At 40.9% G+C, this 23,488-nt stretch overlaps 1 protein-coding gene and 1 long non-coding RNA gene across 4 annotated transcripts in view; both read left to right on the top strand.

Annotated features, from left to right (window-relative positions):
- The window catches only part of ca10a (carbonic anhydrase 10 (inactive)a), a 319,591-nt gene extending 318,069 nt beyond the window's left edge, over positions 1 to 1,522 (top strand). The window contains exon 9 of the mRNA XM_023949200.2: positions 554 to 1,522. Coding sequence (XP_023804968.1) covers positions 554 to 576 — 23 coding nt within the window. The 3' untranslated portion in view covers positions 577 to 1,522. The remainder of the gene's footprint in view (positions 1 to 553) is intronic.
- Positions 1,523 to 6,466: 4,944 nt separating this feature from the next.
- On the top strand, positions 6,467 to 22,110 carry LOC144987824 (uncharacterized). Of its 3 annotated transcripts, none has more exons than XR_013651493.1 (4): positions 6,467 to 6,975; positions 7,793 to 7,982; positions 9,133 to 9,254; positions 14,027 to 15,544. It is a non-coding gene; the product is annotated as an uncharacterized LOC144987824 (long non-coding RNA). The 3 variants fall into 3 exon arrangements; XR_013651494.1 differs by lacking the exon at positions 14,027 to 15,544 and adding an exon at positions 21,649 to 22,110 and having other exon boundaries at positions 6,472 to 6,975; positions 7,928 to 7,982; XR_013651492.1 differs by having other exon boundaries at positions 6,473 to 6,975; positions 7,928 to 7,982.
- The last annotated feature ends 1,378 nt before the right edge of the window (positions 22,111 to 23,488 follow it).

Below are 23,488 nucleotides of genomic sequence, written 5' to 3'. Positions count from 1 at the left end.
TGGTGCGATAAAGGACATTAACGCCTCACTGCAGGATGCGAAGCACGTGGAGCAGCTCAACAGTTTAACGATTCATTGAAATGCACTTTTTAAATGTTACCTTTTTAAAGCCAACAATCCTTGTGTGTATGTTTTCTTATTCTTTTTATTTTCAGCCCCTGATGAAAGTGAATCTGATTACGACAGGCCTCTCCAATATCTCCCTCGCTCTCAGTAAACGCGCTGTATTCCTTTTCATCAAATTAGAGTGTTTACTCCAGCCCCTGACACCACTTCACATCGGGTGCATTTTTTCTGTTAAGACTGCCTCTTGAAAAACGATGGGAACAGTACTCCACCGTTCTCCACCCACCCATCCACAGTCCATCCATTTATTTAGACACCATCCCTTTGAAACCACACTTTACAATGAAGATGAAATGTGGTGCAGCAGAGCAGACTGAGTAATGTTGGTGAGGCCCAGCTAAACGCACAAAAAAGTGCTGCATGCAAACCAAGTATATATGTATTTAGAAGCCATTATTCTCACTCCTGTCCGTCTCCTCTTTTCCAGTAAACGAGTGGCTGCTAAAATAGGTTTCTACGGATGAGCAAGGAGAAGACACGCGTTGGACAAATGACAGAAAAATGTGAAACCGTTCCCGAGGCTGCATCTCATCCAAGACTCTTTCATGGCATTGTACAAAGAAGATCAACAATGGACACTGTTTGAATGAAACAAGCAGAGATACTCTTTAATCAAGGAGAAGCAGACCGAACCCTGGGTCTACCACATGTTAACAGGCCCCTTCCCTGACTGTATGACTGCATCCATACATTTTGATACCAATACTTTTATGGGTGAAAACAAATAAATGAAAAAAAAGAAAAACATGAACAAATATGAACAAACAAAGAAAAATGGCAATGTGTCATTTATGTGATAGTTTTCCACCCAAAAGGACACCTTTGGAGCTTCAATGTCTCTGTATATAAAAGATGTTAACGTCATTGGGGAAAAAACCCAGGATGAAGTCACTGCCCCCATTCCTGACAGCCGAGCACAAACGTTCTCGCTTCATTACAGTCACAAACAGGGCACGTAAAACCGTAAACCACCAAACTGAACTCAGCCTTACCGTGTCATTCTCCAAAACTGGAGTCATGTCACACCCAATGAACAAGCGACGTATTGGCCTCCTTTGTACATATTAATATCAATACTGCAGAAAAATACATATGTAAAGAAGAAGTAATAAATTAATATAAAAAAGACATATAAAGAGGATTTAAAAAAAATGCTAAGTGAAGAATTTGAAGCAGCTTGATGCACTTTGAATTCTGAAGCAGTTCTCAGTCTGAGCTGATGCCTTTTTTCTGTTTTCTTGTTTACAATGGTCATACACTGTGTTTGAGTAATGTTATCAGCCCAATAAATGTGTCTGGAAAGTCGTTTTGGAAAATGCTTCAATATATGAGGATCTGACTTGTTGTATCTCTACCTGTTTTGTATTATTCCAAATTAAATGTGTTGGTATGCCAATAATGCCCCACACAGGCGTGTTCTCTGACGCCATTGTCGTCTGGAGAAACCTCTGGTGTCAAATGTCACTCTGTTCACAGGACACCCTCAATGAGCAGCATGGGGCTGCTGCTGGAGATGAAGGAGAAAGCCGCATCCTGCTTTTTATTCAGTGGAGACTGGCAGGGTTACGATGACCCGTCATAGCATTGCAGATCACTTCAGGAATCATCAGAGGACAGGAGGAGCGGAGAAGCCTTGAAATGCCAAACAATATATGCCCAGACTCCTGCTGGAAGCCTCTCAGTGTAGGTTTCTCTGCAGGACATATGAAGGAATAGTGAAACCGACACCAAAGTCACTGAAACAAAGGAAACTGATGCACAAGTTATTATTTATTTATTTTTATTTTTCAACATACAATACATTTTTGTCTGCAATTTAAAGACCCCTTTTGAACTCAAAGGTTGATTCAAACATCTGTTATTTTGAGTCAAGTATATATTTGAACATATATTAATGCAGTGTTGCTTATCCCTCCTCAAAAAATTTTTTTGAGGAGGACTAACCAATGATTGTATTATTATTATTATTATTGTGTAACTTCACAAAGTAGTTCTGCTCCACTTCATCTATTTAGACAGCTGTTAATACCAGCAAAGAGGCAAAACATTCTGGATACCTCAGTGACTGGACCATGAAAAACACCCTAAAGACAATCAAATAAAACATGCTTTGAATGAACAACATTGGTTTAGTGATGGACTACTATCAAGAATAATTTCAGAGAAAAAACAACGTATAGACTATATTACCAAATGTTTGCTCTCGTTTTGGCTCACCTGCCTTCACTCACATATGAACCGAAGTACCATCCCATTCCTAACCCACAGAGTTAAATATGATGTCAAAGACAATCCACCTTTTCGGCGACCTTGAGTGCCCCGAAAGGCGCCTTATACATAAAATGTGTTATTATTATTATTATTACCTTTTGCAGCTTTTACAGCTTCACCTCTTCTGGGAAGGCTGTCCACAAGGAGGAGTGTTTCTAGGAGTTTCTGACCATTCTTCCAAAAGGTCATTGGTGAGGTCACACACTGATGTTGGTGGAGAGGGAAGGCCTGGCTCTCAGTCTCTGCTCTAATTCATCCCAAAGGTGTTCAATGGGGTTCAGGTCAGGACTCTCTCCAGTTCATCCACACCAGACTCTGTCCTCCATGTCTTCATGGACCTTGCTTTGGTCACTGGTGCACAGTCATGGTGGAAGAGGAAGGGGCCGCTCCAAACTGTTCCCACAAGGTTGGGAGCTTGGAATTGTCCAAAATGTTTTGGTATCCTGAAGCATTCAGAGTTCCTTTCACTGGAACCAAGGGACCAAACCCAAGTCCTGAAAAACAGGCCCACACCATAATTCCTCCTACACCAAATTTCACACTGAACAATGTGGTCCAAAACGTACCGTTCTCCTAGCAATCTCCAAACCCAGACTGCCAGATAGAAAAGGGATTCATCACTCCAGAAAGGGGCGTCTCCACTGCTCTAGAGTCCAGTGGCGGAGTGCTTTACACCACTCCATCAATGCTTTGCATTGCACTTTGTGATGTGTGGCTTGGATGCAGCTGCTCGGCCATGGAAACCTTTCCATGAAACTCTCTGCATGATGTACTTTGGCTGATCTGAAGGTCACATGAGGTTTGGAGCTCTGTAGCAATTGACTGTACCGAAAGTCGGCGACCTCTTTGGACTTTGTGCTTCAGCATCTGCTGACCCCTCTTTACATGGTCTACCACTTGGTGACTGAGTTGCTGTTGTTCCCAAACTCTTCCATTTGTTCTGATAGAGCTCACTCTGGAATGTTCAGGAGCAAGAAAATGTCATCACTAGATTTGTTGCACAGGTGGCATTTATCCTTTTTAGGGTCACTTGGCTACTGCTGGGCAAAGGCGAGGTACACCCTGGACAAGTCGCCAGTCTGTTACAGGCCCAATCACACACCCATACACATACAGCCACACCTCTGAACAATTTAAAGTGATCAATCAACCTTTAGCCCTTGTGCTATCCTATGACCCCCCCCCCCCCCCCCTTCCATTGAGGTGTTCTCCCTACCATGACAAAGGTGGATAAAGGTGGAAAGATTTCATGTAATCCATGGACACCAGTGAAGATCACAAATCATTGAAGAAAAAAGGTTCCGAGCACTGTCTAGTGGGTCTAGATGACCCAACTCCCAATGTTAAAGTGTCTAGGACAGCACAAGGGTTACAGCAAGTTTTTGGACTGTGGGAGGAAGCCGGAGGGCTGGGAGAAATCCACACAGAGAACATGAAAACTTTACAGAATGGTCCCAGTCGGGATTTGATCCAGGGCCTTTCCACTGAAATGGGCAAAAAAAGTTTCATGTTTGAAAACAGAACCAAATCATATATTTCTTAAAGAATTTATTTGTATGATGTTGCACAATGTACCAGTACCTAAATTTCTCTCTATCTCCTATAAACAAACAAGAATTCTGTCCCTCACAGAGCTATCAGAAACTCTTCTGTGCTTCACTCTTTATCTGTATTCATGTCACCTGTTTGAACAGGATATCTGTATAAAAGACACCTGTCCACACCCTAAAAAGGTCAGACTGCAACCTCTCCACCATAAACAAGACCAAAGAGCTGTCTAAGGACACCAGAGGCAAGATTGAACACCTGAGCAAAACTGGGATGAACCATAAATAAAAAAAAGCAGCTTGGTGAGAAGAGAAAAACTGTTGGAGCAATTCTTCCAAAATGGTGAACTACAAGATAACTCCCTCCACTTGGAGCTCCATGACAGATCACGCTTGGCGGGGTACAAAATACCTTGAGAACGGTGAGGAAACAGGACAGGATTACATGTGGAAACTGGACAAAGACCTGAACAGAGCAGGGACCACAGTAACAAAGGTTACTATGGTAACCCATGATGTTGTGATTGAGTTCAATTTCTTCAGAACTCAAAATGTCATCCTGTTTAACCCTTGTGCTATCCTATGACCCCCCCCCCCCCCCTTCCATTGACGTGTTCTCCCTACCATGACAAAGGTGGATAAAGGTGGAAAGATTTCATGTAATCCATGGACACCAGTGAAGATCATTGAAGAAAAAAGGTTCCGAGCACTGTCTAGTGGGTCTAGATGAACCAACTCCCAATGTTAAAGTGACTAGGATAGCACAAGGGTTAAACTAGCACATTTCCAGGCCCGTCTAAACTTCCCACGAACATCAAATCCACTGTAAAGCATGGGGATGAAAACATCATGCTTTAGGGTTTTTTTTGCCAAGCGGACAGATGACAGATCTGTATTGAGGAAAGAATGAGATTTTGGCTAAAAAAAACTCATTCCATCAGTGAGAACATTGTGAATGAAACGTTTCAGTGATCCTGAGCACATCCCAAGGCAAAGAAAGAGTGGCTACGTAAAAAGCATTCCAAGGTTCTAGAGAGGTCTATAGTCTCTGGACCTCAGGCCAATAGAGAATCTGTGGAGGTACTTGAAGGTCTGTTTCCCAGCAACAGCCTCAAAACATCACAACTCTTAAGAAAATCTGTACAGAAATATGTACCAGAAAAGCAGCAATAGTGTGTGCAGACCTGCTGAAGATCTAAAGGAAACCTTTGAGCTCTGTCATTGACAACCAGGGCGAAATTATAAAGTATTCAAATTAACTTTTGTTTTTAACAATTTCTTTTGCACTATAGTCTGGAAACACTTTTTGCCCCTTTGTGCATTTATTCCTGGGAAGGATAGTTAGTACAGGCAGATACATCGAGTCCCAAAACATCCATTTATTAACTGAGCATGAGCTTTGAGCCCCTTTTATTTACCTGAAATAGAATTAAACTTTTAACCCTTGTTCTATCCTAGGCACTTTGACATTGGGAGTTGGGTCATCTAGACCCACTAGACAGTGCTCTGAACCTTTTTTCTTCAATGATCTTCACTGGTGTCCATGGATTACATGAAATCTTTCCACCTTTATCCACCTTTGTCATGGTAGGGAGAACACCTCAATGGAAGGGGGGGGGGGGGGGGTCATCTAAGATACCACAAGGGTTAAATAGTTATTGGTTCACTGGCAGGGAAAATATCTTGATACCTAAGCTCTTTTGAATTAAAAAAAAATAAGTAGGTATAAATAAAAAGGTAATGTTCGTTGAAAAAGAGATGATAAGAGAATTTTGTTATGTTAAACAACACAACAACAACCTAAGCAGACGGTGAAGGAATCCCCGCTTCCCTGCTGCTACCGCCGGCCAACGGGGCGGGTGTGTGTGTGTGTGTGAGTGTGTGTGGGGGGGTTCACTTCGTCTGTCAGTTTATTTCTGGGACAGGAAGGGTGGGCGCGCTTGCTCCAGCCTTTGGACCTGTCCGGGTGTACCTGGCCTTGGCCCAACAGTAACCAGGACCGGCTCTGGCAGCACCGTGACACAGAAAGGGATGGAGTGGAAAATAACAAAATCTAAAAAGACAACTCAAAGTTAGGCTAACTGATAGCCAACCTTTAGAAAGAATGAATAGCAATAGTTAGAAAGAAAAAATAAAGAAAGAAAAGTTTAAAAAAGAAAGTAAGTTGGGTTTTCTGATCCTACTGAAAATTTTTCAATTTATTTAATTTGATTTTTTTTATACTGAAGCAAAAGTTTGCTGTCAGATAGCTTTCTTTAGCTCAGAGTTAGCGTACCTGCTTTTGTTTCTTTCCCCACTTAATATCAACCAATTCTGACAGACATGCACCTTTTTTAAAGGAGTGAAGTTTCATGTATGCTACCACTATTTGGACTGTTTCCACCACTTTTGGGTCTGAAACGATCCGCTGCATTGCTTACTCGATCAGCTTTTGACGTCTGGCAGCAACAAAATGCATCCGGGCGTCGTTTCATTATAAACTGTTTTTATTCAATTTTTAACAGAGCTATGGTAACAAGATAATATAATAACAAGACAATAACATTCTAAAAAGTTCTATTATTATCTAATTTAATAAATAAACCTCAATGCGCAGTCACTTTTTGAACAATCGGTATCGGGACTCGATGTATATACCTGTGACCCCGTGACGTATTGTTGACAGTGAGTTACCGGGGATATGTCATGATTCGAATAACGAAGCAGACCCAGATGCTGGAAAGAAAACACAGCAGAGGAGTATGGCAACTAAGAGGTTTATTTTCCAGAATGGCCCTGTAGTATGGAAGATGGCTTAAAATCTCTGAGAGCTAAGAGTTTGTAATTTGATCTGGGCGACGAGTGGCTGAAATCTTGGCGTGGCTGGAGATACGGCGTAGATGGAGTCGTGGCATGACTGAATGCACGGCGTCACTGGAGTCCTGGCGTGGCTGAAAATAGGAACCGTGGAGTAGGTCCAGAGTGCTCTTGCGAAGATGGACCCAGATGGACACTCGTGGACAATGGACCTGAAGATGAGGCGAGAATTGAGGTAAGCAAAAGCATAAACTTAGGGAGCAGAGACATAACCTGACGACCAGACTAAGCACCATTATGGGTAACGAACTGGCGATGAATGCTGGAGCTGGATCTCCTTAAGAAGGCTGGCAGGTGATGAGATGAGTGTCCACAGCTGGTCCAATCAGGAAGCAGAGCAGAGTGGAGAGGGGAGAAGATCTGACAGAGGCACCATGACAGGATATTTCTTATTCGAAAAACAAAGAAAAGTCGTTAAACGTAAGGCTAAGTGCTGAATTACTATTTTTCTGCAAAGTTGTGCGCAAAACTTTCTGTCTTTATGAATACGTCTCTTATTGACAGATTCCTTTTCCCATACTTTGGTCGTTGTTTTTTTGACTTCTCAGTATGTTGAGACTTTCTGCTTTTTTCCTCTCAACTGCAGCACAATAATGATGTCTTCTAATTGTGACTGTTTTGTTTGTTGGAACATTTTTTATGTTACTATGCATTGCTGTGCCATTATTTCTGTCCTGATCAGAATCCTTGCAGCTTTTTTTTCCAGCCTGGCCTTTTGTCCAGCTACATTGATCCCTCCCTTCCAGCCCTCCTTCATTATCTCCCAATCAATTTAAGATAGCTTTTCTTGCTGCTTGTTGTAAAGAGAAATACTGCATCAAAGTGTGTGGCTGTGCTTATAAGGAGGTGTTCTTTCAGCTTGCTATCAGGTTCAAAGCCTCTTTTTTACAGGTCCATAATGAGAAGATTGCATGGGGTGGGGGGCAAAGAGAAAGAGTTGTCAGAGGCCATGGAGGCCCAAGGTTATGGAAACTATTATTCTGCCTGATCAGGAAATACAAGATTGAGCTGGAGCTGAGGATGGATAATAAATACGACAAATGATTCGGTGCTCCAACAACATCTTCTAAAGCTGTCTCCCCTGACTGCTGCCCTGAGAAATAACTAGATCTACCCTCGTGACTCAGTTGTAGATCTCCAGGGACCCAGCTGCTGTTTGGCCAAAGGAACACCGGTTACAAGGTGTGTGTGACGTGCTGTACTCAGATGTTTCAAGGGGCATTTAATCAAATTACAATAATAAGTGTATAACAATATGCCGGCCGGCAGGAAACTTGAGTGGAACCGAACAGATGTTGGGCCAAATCGAAAATGGAGACTCCCTGTTTGTGTGTTGACTCCTGAGACGCATCTGCACAGATTTGTTTGCAGCAAAGGAAGCTTTAATCAGCGCTGCAGTCAAACATCTGTCCTTGATTCAGTCAGCGGGTACCTGACATGCTGTTCTGGGGGTTAGGGGATTTAATGTCAAATAAGGCGAGATTTTTTAACTACCATATTTTCCGCACAAGAGGGGACCGGATTGTAAGACGCACTGTCAATTTATTGTCTATTTTTACAACTTAGGCCTTAAATAAGGCACACCAAGCTATAAGGCACATTAAGCAAGTTAAGAGTCCGAGATAAATCTGTCAGTCCGACTTTTATTTTCTGGATAATAATTCTAGAACTTATAAACAACGTAAGAAACATCACAATACCTGTAACTTCCAACTTAGTTTGCTTGTTTGTAATTTTTGTTGTAGTTGTTAAAACAATGCTGCAAATATGTATCCATGTAAGGGAAAATCTACTGAGGCAGTCCTGGAGGAATCCGAAAATACAAATATGATTGACTGGATTCCCTTTAATGTTATGGAAGTACAGACAAAGAGTGGGAGTATTCTGCGGTTTAGTTTTTAAGTTGTGTTTGGTCATGTTCTGAGTTGTCCACTGTCAATCTTTCCAGGTTCATGTTGCTGAGAATGAAAATGAAGAACCTGGAAGAGTTTTAGCCCTAATTTAGTCTTAAAGGGCGTAAAATGGCAGGAAGTAGAGCAGCTGTTGATGAGGCATGTGGCTTTGTTGTGGGGAGACATAGGGATGACTTGGCAGGTAGGAAGATGGCATCCACTCTACCTAGCCTGGCTGCCCCTCATTGTTTGCCGCTCCATATATACAGTATATATAAATACATTTAAATGGGCAAATAGCCATTAAGGTTTTTTGCCAAATTAAAACGTTTGGCTGCACTGTTGGGTATGAAAAAGCTGCGAAGCGATAGTGTTTGGATGTGATGAATAAGACACTGAAAACAGACAAATTCTGACAAGGTTTCTTTCTTATCTTTCAGTAAAAGAGGGCTGAGATGGTGTTGAGAAAGAATGGGGACAGTATTGGCCTTAGGGAAGACTCCTTTTTGTTTGCCCTAAGGCAAACCTGTCCAGCACTGCTGCTTCATACATACAATTTGAGGTGAGTGAACAGTGTTTTTTGGTTTTAAATAACCGCCAGAAAAGAAATTTCTGATGCATTACATTAAGGGGCCCTACTGCAGCCATGGTGCAGCAGTAGGGCGGTCTTTCTCTAGAAGATTGCAAGTTTGATTTCGAAGTGTCTTTGGACAAGACACTGAACTCCACCTTGCCTCTGGTGGAAGGTTGGCTCCAGTGTTCGGCAAGCCGCCAGCAGTTTGTGCATGGGTGAATGGGACTGTGACTGTAAAGCGCTTTGGGCCTTTGAGGAAGGTAGAGAAGCACTATATAAGTATACGCCATTTACCATTTCCTTCCCCTTTCTCATTGTGGCTGATTAAAAAACAAAAAATAACAGCTGCCAGATTACCTACCAGATTATTATACTTTGGTGCCTAATCAGAAGGTTACAGGTTTGGTTCCCTACTTATTTATTTATTTTATTTTATTTTTCCACAATGCGTCGAAAGCAACAAATCTCACAATACAGAATGTGGAAAAAATGGACATCCCAGAAGCAGCTGCTTATTATTAGGGGTCCAGCATTTTAGACAAGCATAAAAATACAAAAGATAAGTGGCGGATGGAAAAGAAAAGAAAAGAAAATAATTTCATAAATAAAATATACTAATAGAATGAGAGAAATGATGGTAATATAGTGGAAAGTGTTAGACAATAGGGACAATGAATTTGAACAACATAAACTCTTGCGTGTGGCCATAAAAGTGTCAACAGACAGAAAGAAATCACAAACACGTTAATAGATGGTTTCGGTTGGAGCAGCATTTTTACAGTATGTTGACAATAATAACAATTTCAGTTTCCTTTTAAACATGTACATTGTTGCAGACTGTTTAACGTCATTTTCTAAAATATTCCAAGTTTGTGGACCTCTAATACAGACAGAGAAGCTTGTACATTTTAATTTTCTGTTTTTGCCTTTTAGCATATGCTTTTCCCTGGTGTCATGGTGATAAGAGGGCAAAAAAGTGGTATGAGGTCACACAAACGACTATTTAATTTATTAACAACACTGTACATTGTGCATGCGTTATGATACGTGTTGAGTTCCGGTAACTTAAGCAGGCTGTATCTGTGGAAGAGTGGATCCGTTGGGGAATTTGGCGTGGACCAGGTTATTGCTCTTATTGCTTTCTTTTGTGTAATCAGGAGTTTTGCCGTGTAGGTAGAATATGTGTTATTCCATATGATGTTACAGTAATTCAGGTGAGGCTCAAACAGGGATCTGTACAATGTTAGCAATGCATCTGATGGGAGCATGTGCCGAATCTTATAGAATAAACCAACAAGTTTGGATAATTTTTTAACTAGTTCATCTATGTGTTTTTTTAAATTTATAAATTGATCTATATGGATTCCAAGAAATTTGATCGAGTCCACCTGTTGAAGAGATTGCCCATCTATATTTATGTTCAATTTCCTGTAGGTTTTACTTAAGGCCTCCATATGCCAGTGTCCTTTGGCAAGACACTGAACCTCTCCTTGCTCCAGGTGATTACGGTGGGACTTGTGCATGTAAAGCACTTTTGGCCTTAAACATGGTAGAAACTTCCCATATGCCATTACCATTTACCATCTATGTGGAAAATGTCCTTATTCATTCTAATAATAATATTGATAATAATAATAATGATGGATTGGATTTGTGAACAATATTTGGCACAAATGGTTATTTTGTGTATGCAGAAAATAATTCAGTTCATCTCATGACAAATGTGGGCAAAAAAACAGAAGTGTTGCATTCATATTTTTCTCCAGCGTACAGACATTTTCCGTTGAATCTGTTTCAGGTTACGAGTTTGCTGGATCCAACCTGCTGTTTGGCAAGGGTGGGGTACACCCTGAACAGGTCATCAGTCTGATGCAGGGGCAATTTAGAAAAATCAATTAACCCATGAAGCATGTCTTTGGGAAAAAACGGAGTCCATGTTAAAGAGGTTAAAAGTTCTATTTAAGTAGTTTAGTTGCATTTAGTCTGTTTTTCTATTCGCAGGTTTACAGACGGCTGAAAGTTTGTTATGAAACTTCAGATCCTTTGGCTGATAGGGGAAAACTACATATATATAAACGTAGCAACGTTTTTCTTTTAAAAATATTACGTCATGATAAAATACAGGAAACAGAAGAAAATTCCAGATGCAACAATTGCTGTCACAATTTCTAAATCACCCTTCATCAGGCAAAGTGGATTTTTTGTCATTCCTTTGATTTGGGATATTCCTAATAAGTGAGCTTTCCTTTTTCATTTTACTTAGATTCAGGTCTGTGTGTTCAGACAATTTTTGCCTAAAATAGGACAGAAAGTACAACCAACAAAGTAAAAAATAACACACCCTCTAATAGATTAAAATTGTCAAAGGCACAATTTGTAAGTCGTGCAGAAAGTTGTTGACCCGTAAACCTGCAGCACAACGAAATGTGTAAATCTCACATTTGAAGCCATCTTGTAAACGTTGCTGGGAATTAAAGTCAACATGCAGTTAATGTGAAAAGTTCAGGGCTCAGTCAGTAATTACATTCATCAATTGATAACCGCACTGCAGACACCGAGGTCAGAGACTGCATCACACTTCATATCTCCCGAGGAGGCAGTCACTCCTAAATCATCCATCAGCACACTTATTTTTACTCTCAGGTAAAGCAAGTAATAACTTCTTTAAACTAATGATTAAGTGCCTCATAGTTCACCTCTTTATGTAATCTTCCTTTAATCAAATTCATTAAATTGCCACGTTGTCACTCTGTAAAGCTTATACATGATTCATGGAAAACAGTCAATTTGTAGTCAGAGTTTTGCTCACTGAGATGTACTATTGCATATTCATCAGGTTATGTGAGATCATTGACAAACCAGCAAACTGTGCCGCTGTTTAGAAACAATTAACAAGAGGACGATAAAACCAGTTTAATGTCTGAATTTTCTAAGTCTAAAAACTACACAGCAATAACCAGGCTATATAATCTCCCTACTTCATAAAAAACGGCCCTGTCTCATTCCTCTGAACCTCAGAGAGCTGTGTAATCCACCCCATACAGACACCACATTGTCCTCAAGGATGCTAATTAATTTGGCCATTTTCTGTGTTTTCTGTTCCTTCTCAGTTTAAAGCTTTTATCCTCAAAGACTTTTGGGTTTTTTATGTTTCTGGTGGGGAAGCATGCTGGGTTTCAGAATCATATCAATAATGCAATTAGCCAGAGCTGTAAAGGCAGAGGATCTTTCATCTTCATTACAGGGCTAAATGACTTTGAGCTGAATAGAATATTGGGAAAATAATTTACAAGCGATTTAAAAAGGTATCATTTGCACTTTGCACAAGTCTCGCTTATAACATCCTGAAAGAGAGCCGTTTCTCAACAAAGCGGCTCACATTTACCTCGTCTTCTAACCGAAAACTTGTTAGGCTGACAGGAAGGTGAACCAAACAAATCTCTGTGTTAAAAAACACTTTGAAAATGTAATTTGTTAACTTTAAAGTCAAAGACAGCTTCAGAGGGTGTGTTCTGACTGACTTTAAGCAGCTGTTGGCTTAGTGATTCTGAACATTGAAATGCTTATGATAAACACATTTTTGATAAATAGAATATTTCTAAAAAGAACTAATTTATCAAAAACAAAATGAAAAAATACAACGCATGAAACAAGCTGTCTGTAACTCATTTCGTAAATCACATAATTATCATCCATGGTCACGTAAATAGTACAAAACTGATAAGAGTAATGATAAATTCAAATGATACCCAAAGACAATCTGGTGATGATGTTGAACTTTTTAAATAGAGTTATTTTAAAATGCTTTGATTCATTTTCTTCCGCTTATGCAGGGCCAGATCATGGGGCAGTCTAAACAAAGGTATCCACTCCGTCTCCACAGAAACCTCTTAAAGTTCTGCTGGTGAAAATCTAAGGCGCTTTCAGGCCAACCAAGAGACATAATCCCTCCAGCTCGTCTGGGGTCTTCCCCTAGTGTCCCAGTGGGACATCCCCAGAACACAACCCCAGGAAGGGGTCCAGGAGGCATGCAGAAGGGATGCCCAAGCCACTGGCTTGTCTCAATGTGGTGGAGCAGCAGCTCAACTCTTAGGTGACAGAATTCCGAACCCTACAGTTTGGTGAGCGCTTAACAACCCTGAAGAGAAGGGTTATTTCATCTGCCTTATGAGATCATCCAGATCTCATAACCATAGGTGACGGTAGGAACATAGATTAACTGCAGCTCCTGCACTACAATTGGAACAGGTTCCACTTAGTGCCGGGCATAAAAACAAACTGGTTAAACAGAGGCTGGGTAGCTCATAGTAGTGGACCCCATATACCCGTATTCCCAGATCACCTCCTGCAGAATATAGCAAGGGACAAGATTATACATTTTCTCCAAATCCACAAACCACGTGTATTGACAACATGTTCTCACCCTGACTCGTCATGACAAGTTGGGCACACCCAAAGCATCAATATGTGAAGCGGAGGGGGATCCCTACCCATGCATCCATATCTGACAAGATGGGATGAGAATGTGTTGGTATTGAATGGGCAAACCTACATGAACCCGTAAGTACTCTATGCAAGGTGTAGATCTGATCTGCTAGTTTACCACCATGATGGAAACAGCACAGTTTCTTCTGAATCAGACATTTAGGTATTCGTTGTATTCTACTCTCCAATAACCTGGAGTTAATATTCCCAGGAAGGTTGAGTAGTGTGGTCCCCCTGAAGTTGAAATATGTCCTTTGGTCTCCTCTCTTTAAAAGCAGTACCACCACCCCCACTCTGCCAGTCCAGAGGGACTGTCCCTGATTGCAGTTGAATGTCACAAAGGCGTGTTACCCAAGACAGCCTCACAACATCCAGAAGCTTGAGTTACACAGAAAGGACTTCATTCAAGCCTTGAGCCTTGCCATCAAGGAGCTTATTTACTACATAAAAGACTAGTCAAAAAGTTAATTAAAGAGAGCCTCAAAGCTTTTCTTCCATTTCTTGGCAATGTTGTCAGGTGAGCTCAACAGCTCCCATCTGATTTTTTTGGTGGGCTTGTCTGAGTCCCATGGAAGGAAGCCAAGCCAGCGCTTCCCCGTGAATTCACCATTGTGCCCTGTCTCTGGGCTGAGACAAATAGATCCATGTTTCTTCACCAAAACTTGCATCTGTGCCTTAAAACTGTACGGGTGGATAGCTCCAATATGCTCACTATTTTTATGGCAACTCTAATGTTTGTAACCGGAAAGTGGATTCTCAATTGTACGACCAAATATTGACATTTAAGACACAGTTAGATGTCCAAACAGTGGATGTAGTTTGTACGTCATATTTGGTCTCTGATCAACAGATTTTGAAGAGACGTAAGCTGCACACCCATCAGATGTCCAGTGTTAAGTGTTTCAGGACACACAAGGATGTAGTTGTGTTACAACCATAACAACTTGTTTAATTTTTTTAACTTATCCTTTCCAACAGCTGAAAGGCTTTTAGAAAAGAGCTGAATGTCTCTTGTGTTGGACAGACATTTATTGTTTTAATAGGGGGGGTTACGAATAATCTGACACATTAGGTATACATTTGTAAAAAAACAAACAAACAAAAAAAGCTTTGTGTTTAAGGCAAAACTTTATTTTGATGTTGTTGTTGTTGGACCACATGGAAAGAAGGAGAGTTGGATGATAGAGATGTACAAATGAAAGAGGATAAAAGAACAGAAAAAAAAGGTGATACATGGGTTTAGGGGAGGATTAAATAAGTGTGTGTGTAAAGGGGGGGTAGTGTTGTAAAGCTGTCAGGTTTAATAAGTGTGAGTTAAGTGAGTTATTCTTGCCTTATAAATGGGGTTGGGACCATCAGTTGTGTTGTGCAGAAGTCCGGTGGATACACAGCTAATAGTCCTACTAAATAGACTGTTAGAATTTGGATTATGGCAAGAAAAAAGCAGTTAAGTACAAAAAAACGAGTGGCCACCATTACTTTATGTAATGAAGGTCAGTCAGTCCCAAAAATTGGGAAAACCTTGAAAGTGTCCCCAACTGTAGTCACAAAAACCATCAAGCGCTACAAAGAAACTGGCTCACATGCGGACCGCCCCAGGAAAGGAAGACCAAGAGTCAGCTCTGCTGTGGAGGATAAGTTCATCTGAGTCAGCAGCCTCAGAAATGGCAGTTTAACAGCAGCTCAGATTAGAGAGCAGGTCAATGGCACACAGAGTTCTAGCAGACACATCTCTACAACAACTGTTCAAAGGAGACTGTGTGAATCAGGCCTTCATGCTAGAATATCTGCTAGTAAACCACTGCTAAAGAAATGCAACAAGCAGAAGAGACTTGTTTGGACTATGAACACAAGGAACGGACATTAGACCAGAGGAAATCTGGGCTTTGGTCTGATGAGTCCAGATTGGAGATTTATGGTTCCATCCACTGTTTCTTTGTGCGACGCAGAAAAGGGGAATGGATGGACTCTACATGCCTGGTTCCCACTATGAAGCATGGAGGAGGAAGTGTGATGGTGTGGGGGTGCTTTGCTGGTGACACTGTTGGGAATTTATTCCAAATTGAAGGCAGACTGAACCAGCATGGCTACCACAGCATCTTGCAGCAGCATGCTATTCCATCCGGTTTACGTTTAGTTGGACCATCATTTATTTTTCAACAGGACAATGACCTCAAACAGACCTCCAGGCTGAGTAAGGGCTATTTGACCAATAAAGAGAGAGATGGGGGGCTGCGCCAGATGACCTGGCCTCCACAGTCACCGGACCTGAACCCAATGGAGATGGTTTGGGGTGAGCTGGACCGCAGAGTGAAGGCAAAAGGGCCAACAAGTACTAAGCATTCTGGGAACTCCTTCAAGGCTGTTGGAAGACCATTTCAGGTGACTACCTCTTGAAGCTCATCAAGAGAATGCCAAGAGTGTGCAAAGCAGTAATCAAAGCAAAAGGTGGCTACTATGAAGAACCTACAATATGACATATTTTCAGTTGTTTCACACTTTTTTTTATGTATATAATTCCTCATGTGTTAAGTCATAGTTTTGATGCCTTCAGTGTGAATCTACAAATTTCATAGTCATGAAAATAAAGAAAACTCTTTGAATGAGAAGGTGTGTCCAAACTTTTGGTCTGTACTGTATGTGTTGACATGTTTGTATGTGAAGATTTTTGGTCTGTACTGTACATTATACAACTACAGCTGAGACGCACATACTTGTTGTACAAAGACATGTTGTACAAATATGTAAAGCATTTTATTCTATCACACATTATATTTGTGCAAAGGTGTGCTAACACAATTACAACAATAGTCATCTGAATAGGTTTCATACAGGTAATTGTGTAGTAAGTAATGCCTAACTAAACAGACTAAACTAAACTGGACATCCCTGCCCTTAGACCCCCCCTTCGCGGTAAGGAAAAACTCCTAAACCAAAAACGGGTTCCAGAAAAAAAGAAGAAACCTCAGGGGTGTCCACATGAAGACGGTTCCTCGCCCAGGACGGACAGGCGATGTGCCAGAACTCATAGAAAAGACTTAGCTTATCTAACACTACAACTACATATTTAAATAGTCTAGCAGATGGGCTTCATCCAGATGGGGGACCGCTGGAGGTGCGAGACAAGCCAGAGTTCGTATCCACAGCCAAGGACAGGAGTCTAGGAACAACAAGCAGTTCTGCATTTTGGGAGCAAATTGTTTGATCGTGATCAGATCCTTTTTTTATTCTACAGTACTGGATTCTTGAAGGTTCAAACTTTGAGAGTTTAAACAAGAGAGAAAAGTGTAAAATGTTCATGTTTGTCAGAGAAAAGTGTATAAAGTGTGTAGTGAGGCCTCAAAACATCTATAATACTTGTAAAAATTAAAGATGACCGCTTTGCAAATATCACGTATCGCAGGTTATTTTCAGTACACAAAATGAGGAACCACTGTATACATTTGTTCCAATTTCTGTACACACAATGGTTTTTTACTCCTTAAGAAGTTAAAATATCTGTATCTGTTTTTCCACGTGTAGCATGGCCAAAATCAACTTACTGAAGGCATGTATTATATCTGTCAGTTTGGTGGCATTTGCACATCAATAGTTTCCAACTGAGCCCATACATTTTGAAAGACTCTTACATGAAAGGAAACTGTAAATCAATCAGAAGATGACACATTTCTTTTTCTCATGGAGTCTGCTTTACAATTTAAACTGAATCACAGACTGTGAAAGGTGCCTCGTGTCTCCCAGAGCTTCAGTGGGAACAGGACAAGGACATTCCAGGAGGAGAAAGGAAGCACAGTACTTTGAAGCCAAAGTACCCATGAGGTTTATTATAACTTCAGTCCACATTGCACTGATCATAGTACTAAGGTTCATCTTAAATGTTGTTCATTTGTATGATGTATTTCTGTTCAGTGAATCTGATCACTGATTCCACTTAATCTATTTAAATATCAAGCCTCTTTGTTATGCCAGTTATAAAAGGTGTAAATAAAATATCCCATCATTTGGTCTTGATATAAACCACACCAAAATGCAGACTAGGAAAAAAAAAAACAATGGAGAGGAAACTTAGTTCTTGTAAATCTCTTTCAGCTGCTGTGAGCATATTAATTATGATATTCTGTATTGCAATCCTTTTCTTCCATATTTTCATCGTGGGCCAGGTTGCAGGGGCCAGCAGTTGACGCAGAGATACCCAGGATTTACTATCCATCCATTCATCCATCCATTCATCTTCTTCTGTTTATTACCTTTCGGGGTCACGGGGATGCCGGAGCCTATCCCGGCCACTTGTGGGGACATCCTGGACAGGTCAATATTCTGTCGCAGGGTAGAATGTCCAATATCACACACCCATGCACTCTCACATTCACACCTACGGACAATTTAGATTAACCAATTAACCTATCAAGCATGTTTTTGGACGGTGGGAGGAAGCCGGAGTCCCCGGAAAAAACCCACGCATGCACGGGGGGAACATGCAAACTAGGGGTGTGTATTGGCAAGAGTCTGGCGATACGACGCGTATCCCGATATTCTACCGGAACACATTTTCTCTCTTTTTTTAAAAAATATGACTTAAAAAAAAACTCTCCCTGAATTTCAATACGCCTTTGGTTGTAATAAAATTGTCAAATTCTATTGATTTAATGATCACAATGTTAAGCACTCCAACTGTATCTCATATGTAAGTTACTTTAACCCAGGCATATTTGTAGTGCTTTTATTTTGGTAACTTAAAATATAGAAAGGGAACAGTCAGCATTGTCTGATTTCCACAACAACATATTTTTTGTTTAAAAGACATGGAATGAACCAGAACTTTAGACGGTTCAGGAGCCTGAATTTTACCTTCAAAAATAAAGGGGGGGAAAACACTAATTATTTTCAGAAACAACAAATTTTATGATGAGGCAGCATGACAGGATGAAGGACAGCGCCTTAATGTGGTTAAGATGCTGTATTTACAGTCTGCTCTGCAGCTGCAGCTCCTCTTTCTGACACACAGAAGTAAACCAGTAACGGTCATCGCCACGACGTTGGCCGTTTTTCAGTGTTGTACACATCACTCTGATCCATCAGGTCGCTGAACTAGACTCTATTGCTGGGAGGTTCTGCAGAACTTTGGCCCGCTTTGCCGACAGCATTGTGGCTGATGCTAAGTGCATTAGCTTATTAGCCGCTATGCAGCTGCAGTGCTTCACTTGCTTTTATCTGAGCCCGCTAAAATGCACCACAATCCGCGTTTTTATGATACTGGCAGCAACATGGAACCGAGTTTCGGTTTGGTACTGTAGAAAATGTATGTTTTAATATCTTATTCTTTATTATATTGCAGTTTTGTCTTTAGTGTGAAGTGAACTCATTTTGAACTCATCAGGACTTATTCTCCAGTGACCTTCACTTGTGCTTTGTAGTTGCAGCAGCAACTAGGACTTCTTTGTGCAAATCTAGGAGTTTCCAGAGACGCAATAAATATGTCATGGACTACATTTCTACTATCTGGGTTGAACATCTTATCCTTGGGAAAGTGTTGAGATTCGTGTTCTCATGTGGAGGATGAAGCTGACCTCTGATCTTGTTCCGGTGATGGAGTATTCGTTTGGCTGGTATGATTTACTTTGGACCAGAGGAGGACTCCTTTTGATCATGGATTGTGTGCGCCGGTGGAATGCCCCCACCCCTGGAAAGGCGGAGCGGATCCGGAGTTGGCAACCTTCAGCTATTGGCCGGTGGAAGCACGAGGGATACCGGCTGACGAATCAGAGCGACCAGGGGCGGAGGATCAGCGGCCATGATCTTTCCGGAAGGCGGAGATTCAAACACATCTTAAAAAGACTGTTTTCAAACTTTTCCATTGTTCTTAGGAAAATCTACGAGTAATTCGCATGTAGCGTCAGTAGATCTTTACTTGAGAATCCAGATATATCTGGATTAATGTTTAATCTGTGCTCTACAACTATTGTCAGGGAAATAAACTTCGTGTATTTTTAATCCGGTTGAATCCTTGTTTGCTTTACCACTCGACTACTGAACACGCATGTACGGAAAGAACTGAAAAGCGAAGATTTCTTTCCTACAGTACCCAAGTAAAAACGAAGTCGTTCATGTCTCATAACAACAGAACAATCCGCCTCTGGCTGCAGTCTTCCTGTTGTCTTGTGTGGTGTTGAGCTGCTCAAAGAGGCTCCATGTTCTCTGCTGCCAACTAGTGGTCAGAGGTTGAAGTGGGAAAGAACATTCAGACACTGAAGGATGCTAAGAAATATTTAAATAAATATTGTCCTGACAGCATTTTGAATCAATACAGGTATCACCAAATTAACTATCGCGATATATCCCTGAATCGATTTTTTCTAACACCCCTGATGCAAACTCCACACAGAAAGGTCCCCCATTGATGTTCTGGTTCAGGTCCCCTAGCCGGGACTTGAACCAGGGGCCTTCTTGCTGTGGGGCAAGAGGTTAACCATATCTTCCCATTTCCTCTAGTGGAACTGGAGGAATCCTTAACTATTGCAGGCCAGGGGAGAGACATGGTTTATCTAGTGAAGGGCTGGCCAACCCTGGTCCTCAAGAGGCACAACTCTGCCTGTTTTCCATCTCTTGCTGGACTGCTTGATGCTGACTACCTAGATCAGGTGTGTTCAGTCAATCAGGATGTGGAACCACCTGAGTCAGCTAATCAGCAGCAAGCTGGTCAGGGATGTGGAGGAGCATTGGTGACTTATAACAGGATGTTCTTAACTGCTCTTTCTTTGACTTATCACCCATAGACCTGTCCCACGTTGTCCCCCTGCCAGAGGCAATAGCCCTGGATCGCTGAGTTCCTTCTCTTAACAATGTTATTTTTGATAGGATTTTGCCCCACCCTCCTTGCTACTCTGCCGTTTTTAGAAGTCACCCTCATCATGTGTATCTGCTCACCACCAGTTCTCTGCCAGAAAGTTGTAGTTTCTCTGCATCCCTCCAGTCTATTGTTTCTAATTCTTCTCTGATTTCTTGATGTTTGACCTTTCAAGCAATAATCAGGGAGGCCTCAGAGGCAATTTGTCTCCTCTTTATACCATGCTTTCCTTTCATTAGTCCAAAAGAAGACCAAAACTCTAACATTACCACAACCAACGACATTGGGCCAGAGGGATTACAAGAGCTAGTGTTTCTCTTCTTTCTTCCTCTTAAATGATAAATGGCATCCTTAAACCTACCGTCCTTGAAGGCCCAAACAGCTTTACAGTCACAGTTCACCCATGAACTCACACAATCACACACTGATGGTGGCTCTGCTGCCCAACACTGGCGCCAACCTATAACCACTAGGAGCAATGTGGGATTCATTGTTTGGCCCAAGGACACTTCCAACATCTTTTATACTTGTTCTGTGACGTGCACAGTAGTACACCGAATATTCTTCTGTGTCATCTATTATGATTCACTTAAATAGTGCATAAAGAGTAATTAAGTGAAAATAGTTTTCTTAAATGTCAGCTTAATAAAGCTTTACTTTTTAAAAAGTGTCCTCATAACTTAAAAAAATAAAAAATAGATGTCCCTTTGATGATTATTAATGTAGTGGAACCGAAAGCCACATGCAAATACAGAGGATGATGTTATCTATTGGAAAACAAAGGTTTGAGCAGAACACCAAGAGAATGCTTTTTCTGTTATGTAAATATAGAAATCAAGAAAAAAACTGAATATTAAAACTATAATAGTTATAAACCCCCCTTAAATCTGGTTAAATAACCGGTTATTTGGTGAAATAACTTTTATTTAATGATATAAATGCCTTTTTTTTTTATTTCTTTCTGTGATTTTTATTCAGTCTAATTAACAGAAAGAAGGAGCTCAGTGGCCCTGCAGCATAGATTATTCATTGTGGCTCTTATTTTAAACACAGAACATTCCAGGGAGTTCCTGTGAATATTAATGACCTCTGAGCAGCCGACCGACCAGATGTGTTACATCGCTCTCATCTGACAGATCTCTCTGGGATTCAACCAGCTCTCTTCACCCTCACTCTCACTCTCTGACACGCCAGTTCGACCAGGCAGCTGCACACTCAGATATTTCACCTGGCTCTATTCAAAATATCTGCCAAGGCCAAGACGCAACTGCAAATTTCCACCAGATTCCTGCAGCTCAGAGGTATTTTCACAGTGCATTTTTGTTTTGTGTGTGTCCGGCTGTGCAAGGTTATACAAAATCCAGTGAGCCAAATTCAAAACAAAAATGAAGCTAAGATTTAAAAACAAGAATTGAGACAAACTGGATTATCCAATTTGGAATTTTGTGTTGGGATACTTACTGAATCCATTTGTAAATGTGTATGTTTATATGCATTTAAATTAAACTTCACCTGTGTGCGTTCTCTTATTAGCTTGTGCAGTTTGTGTCTGTGTGTCTGGCTCTGTGATGGACAGCTGAGCGGCACCCCACCCGCTCCCTTACTGATGCTTGGTCGGGCTCCAGCAGACCTCTGTGATCCTAAACAGCATGAAGTGGGAGGGGGGAAATGAGCAAATCAGCTACCACTGTGAAAATCTAAAACGATAATAATAATTGAAAAAAATACCATTTTTAGATAAAATGTAAGACTTTGGCAGAATCTAAATTCTCCCGCTTCTCCTATCTTTAACACTAAAAGAACCAATTGGTCCAATTTCTTACTGACTAAAACCCAATGAGAGCCACAAAGCAGGCACACCTCATTTGTGGCTTTCACTTTTTCTACTGTCAAGTATAAACATGACAACATTGGTGTAGATTCCAATAGAAAAAAACAAAATCTACACATGTAAATGCAGTTCTATACTTAAAGAACGTTGTCTGTCGTGCAGCAGAAGATAATACGTTCTTTAAGTTGATTCTAATATCAAATTGCTCTGACAGTAGATCAAACCCTTTGCCATCATTTTGCTCATTCATGTGACGAGTTAAAAATTTAAAAATAAATGACAAAACTTATTTAACCCTTGTGCTATCTTAGATGACCCCCCCCCTTACATTGACATGTTCTCCCTACCATGACAAAGGTGGATAAAGGTGGAAAGATTTCATGTAATCCATGGACACCAGTGAAGATCACAAATCATTGAAGAAAAAAGGTTCAGAGCTCTGTCTAGTGGGTCTATATGACCCAACCCCCAAAGTGCCTAGGATAGCACAGGGGTTACCTAAAACGACTTTACCAAAACCGCTTTTTTCTATTCAAATTTTTAGCACATTTTTAAAGCTGAAGAGCCACAATAGGGAATGAAAGACCTGCAAGGGTTCTGGAGCCTCGTGTTGCAGACCCCTGCCTTAAAGCCTAGTATTAACAGGACCTCTGTGTAGCAGAAGAAGAAACTTCTGAATGAATAACGTTTCAAATGTTTTAAGTTTGAAGGAACATAATGCAGAAGACAGGACTTGTTGCAGGAACTTAATTTTATAAAAAAAAGTTATGGCAAAGCAAAATTTAGAGTAAAACATGATTAGCAAAAAGAAAACAAGTACTCTTAAAAAGAAAAAAACAACTGAGCTGGTTTGCAACTGAAATGTGGCGTAAGAATTGGAAAAGCAGAAAAAGCGAGAACTGCTGTTCCAGTCCTGATCTGGTCCTGTTTTACTACAGACAACCTTCACTGAGTAAACCTATGTGCCTCATTTCACCTATGGATTCCTAAACTACTGTGGTCTTTAATCTAAGACCATATTCTGACCTTCGGACACATTTAAATTATCCACTTACAGCACAG

Source organism: Oryzias latipes, chromosome 19 (genome assembly GCF_053564925.1).
Source record: "Oryzias latipes strain Hd-rR chromosome 19, Olatipes_Hd-rR_3.1".
Taxonomy (NCBI): domain Eukaryota; kingdom Metazoa; phylum Chordata; class Actinopteri; order Beloniformes; family Adrianichthyidae; genus Oryzias; species Oryzias latipes.
The sequence above is the reverse complement of the archived record's forward strand: the minus strand, read 5'-3'. Positions and strand labels throughout refer to the sequence as shown.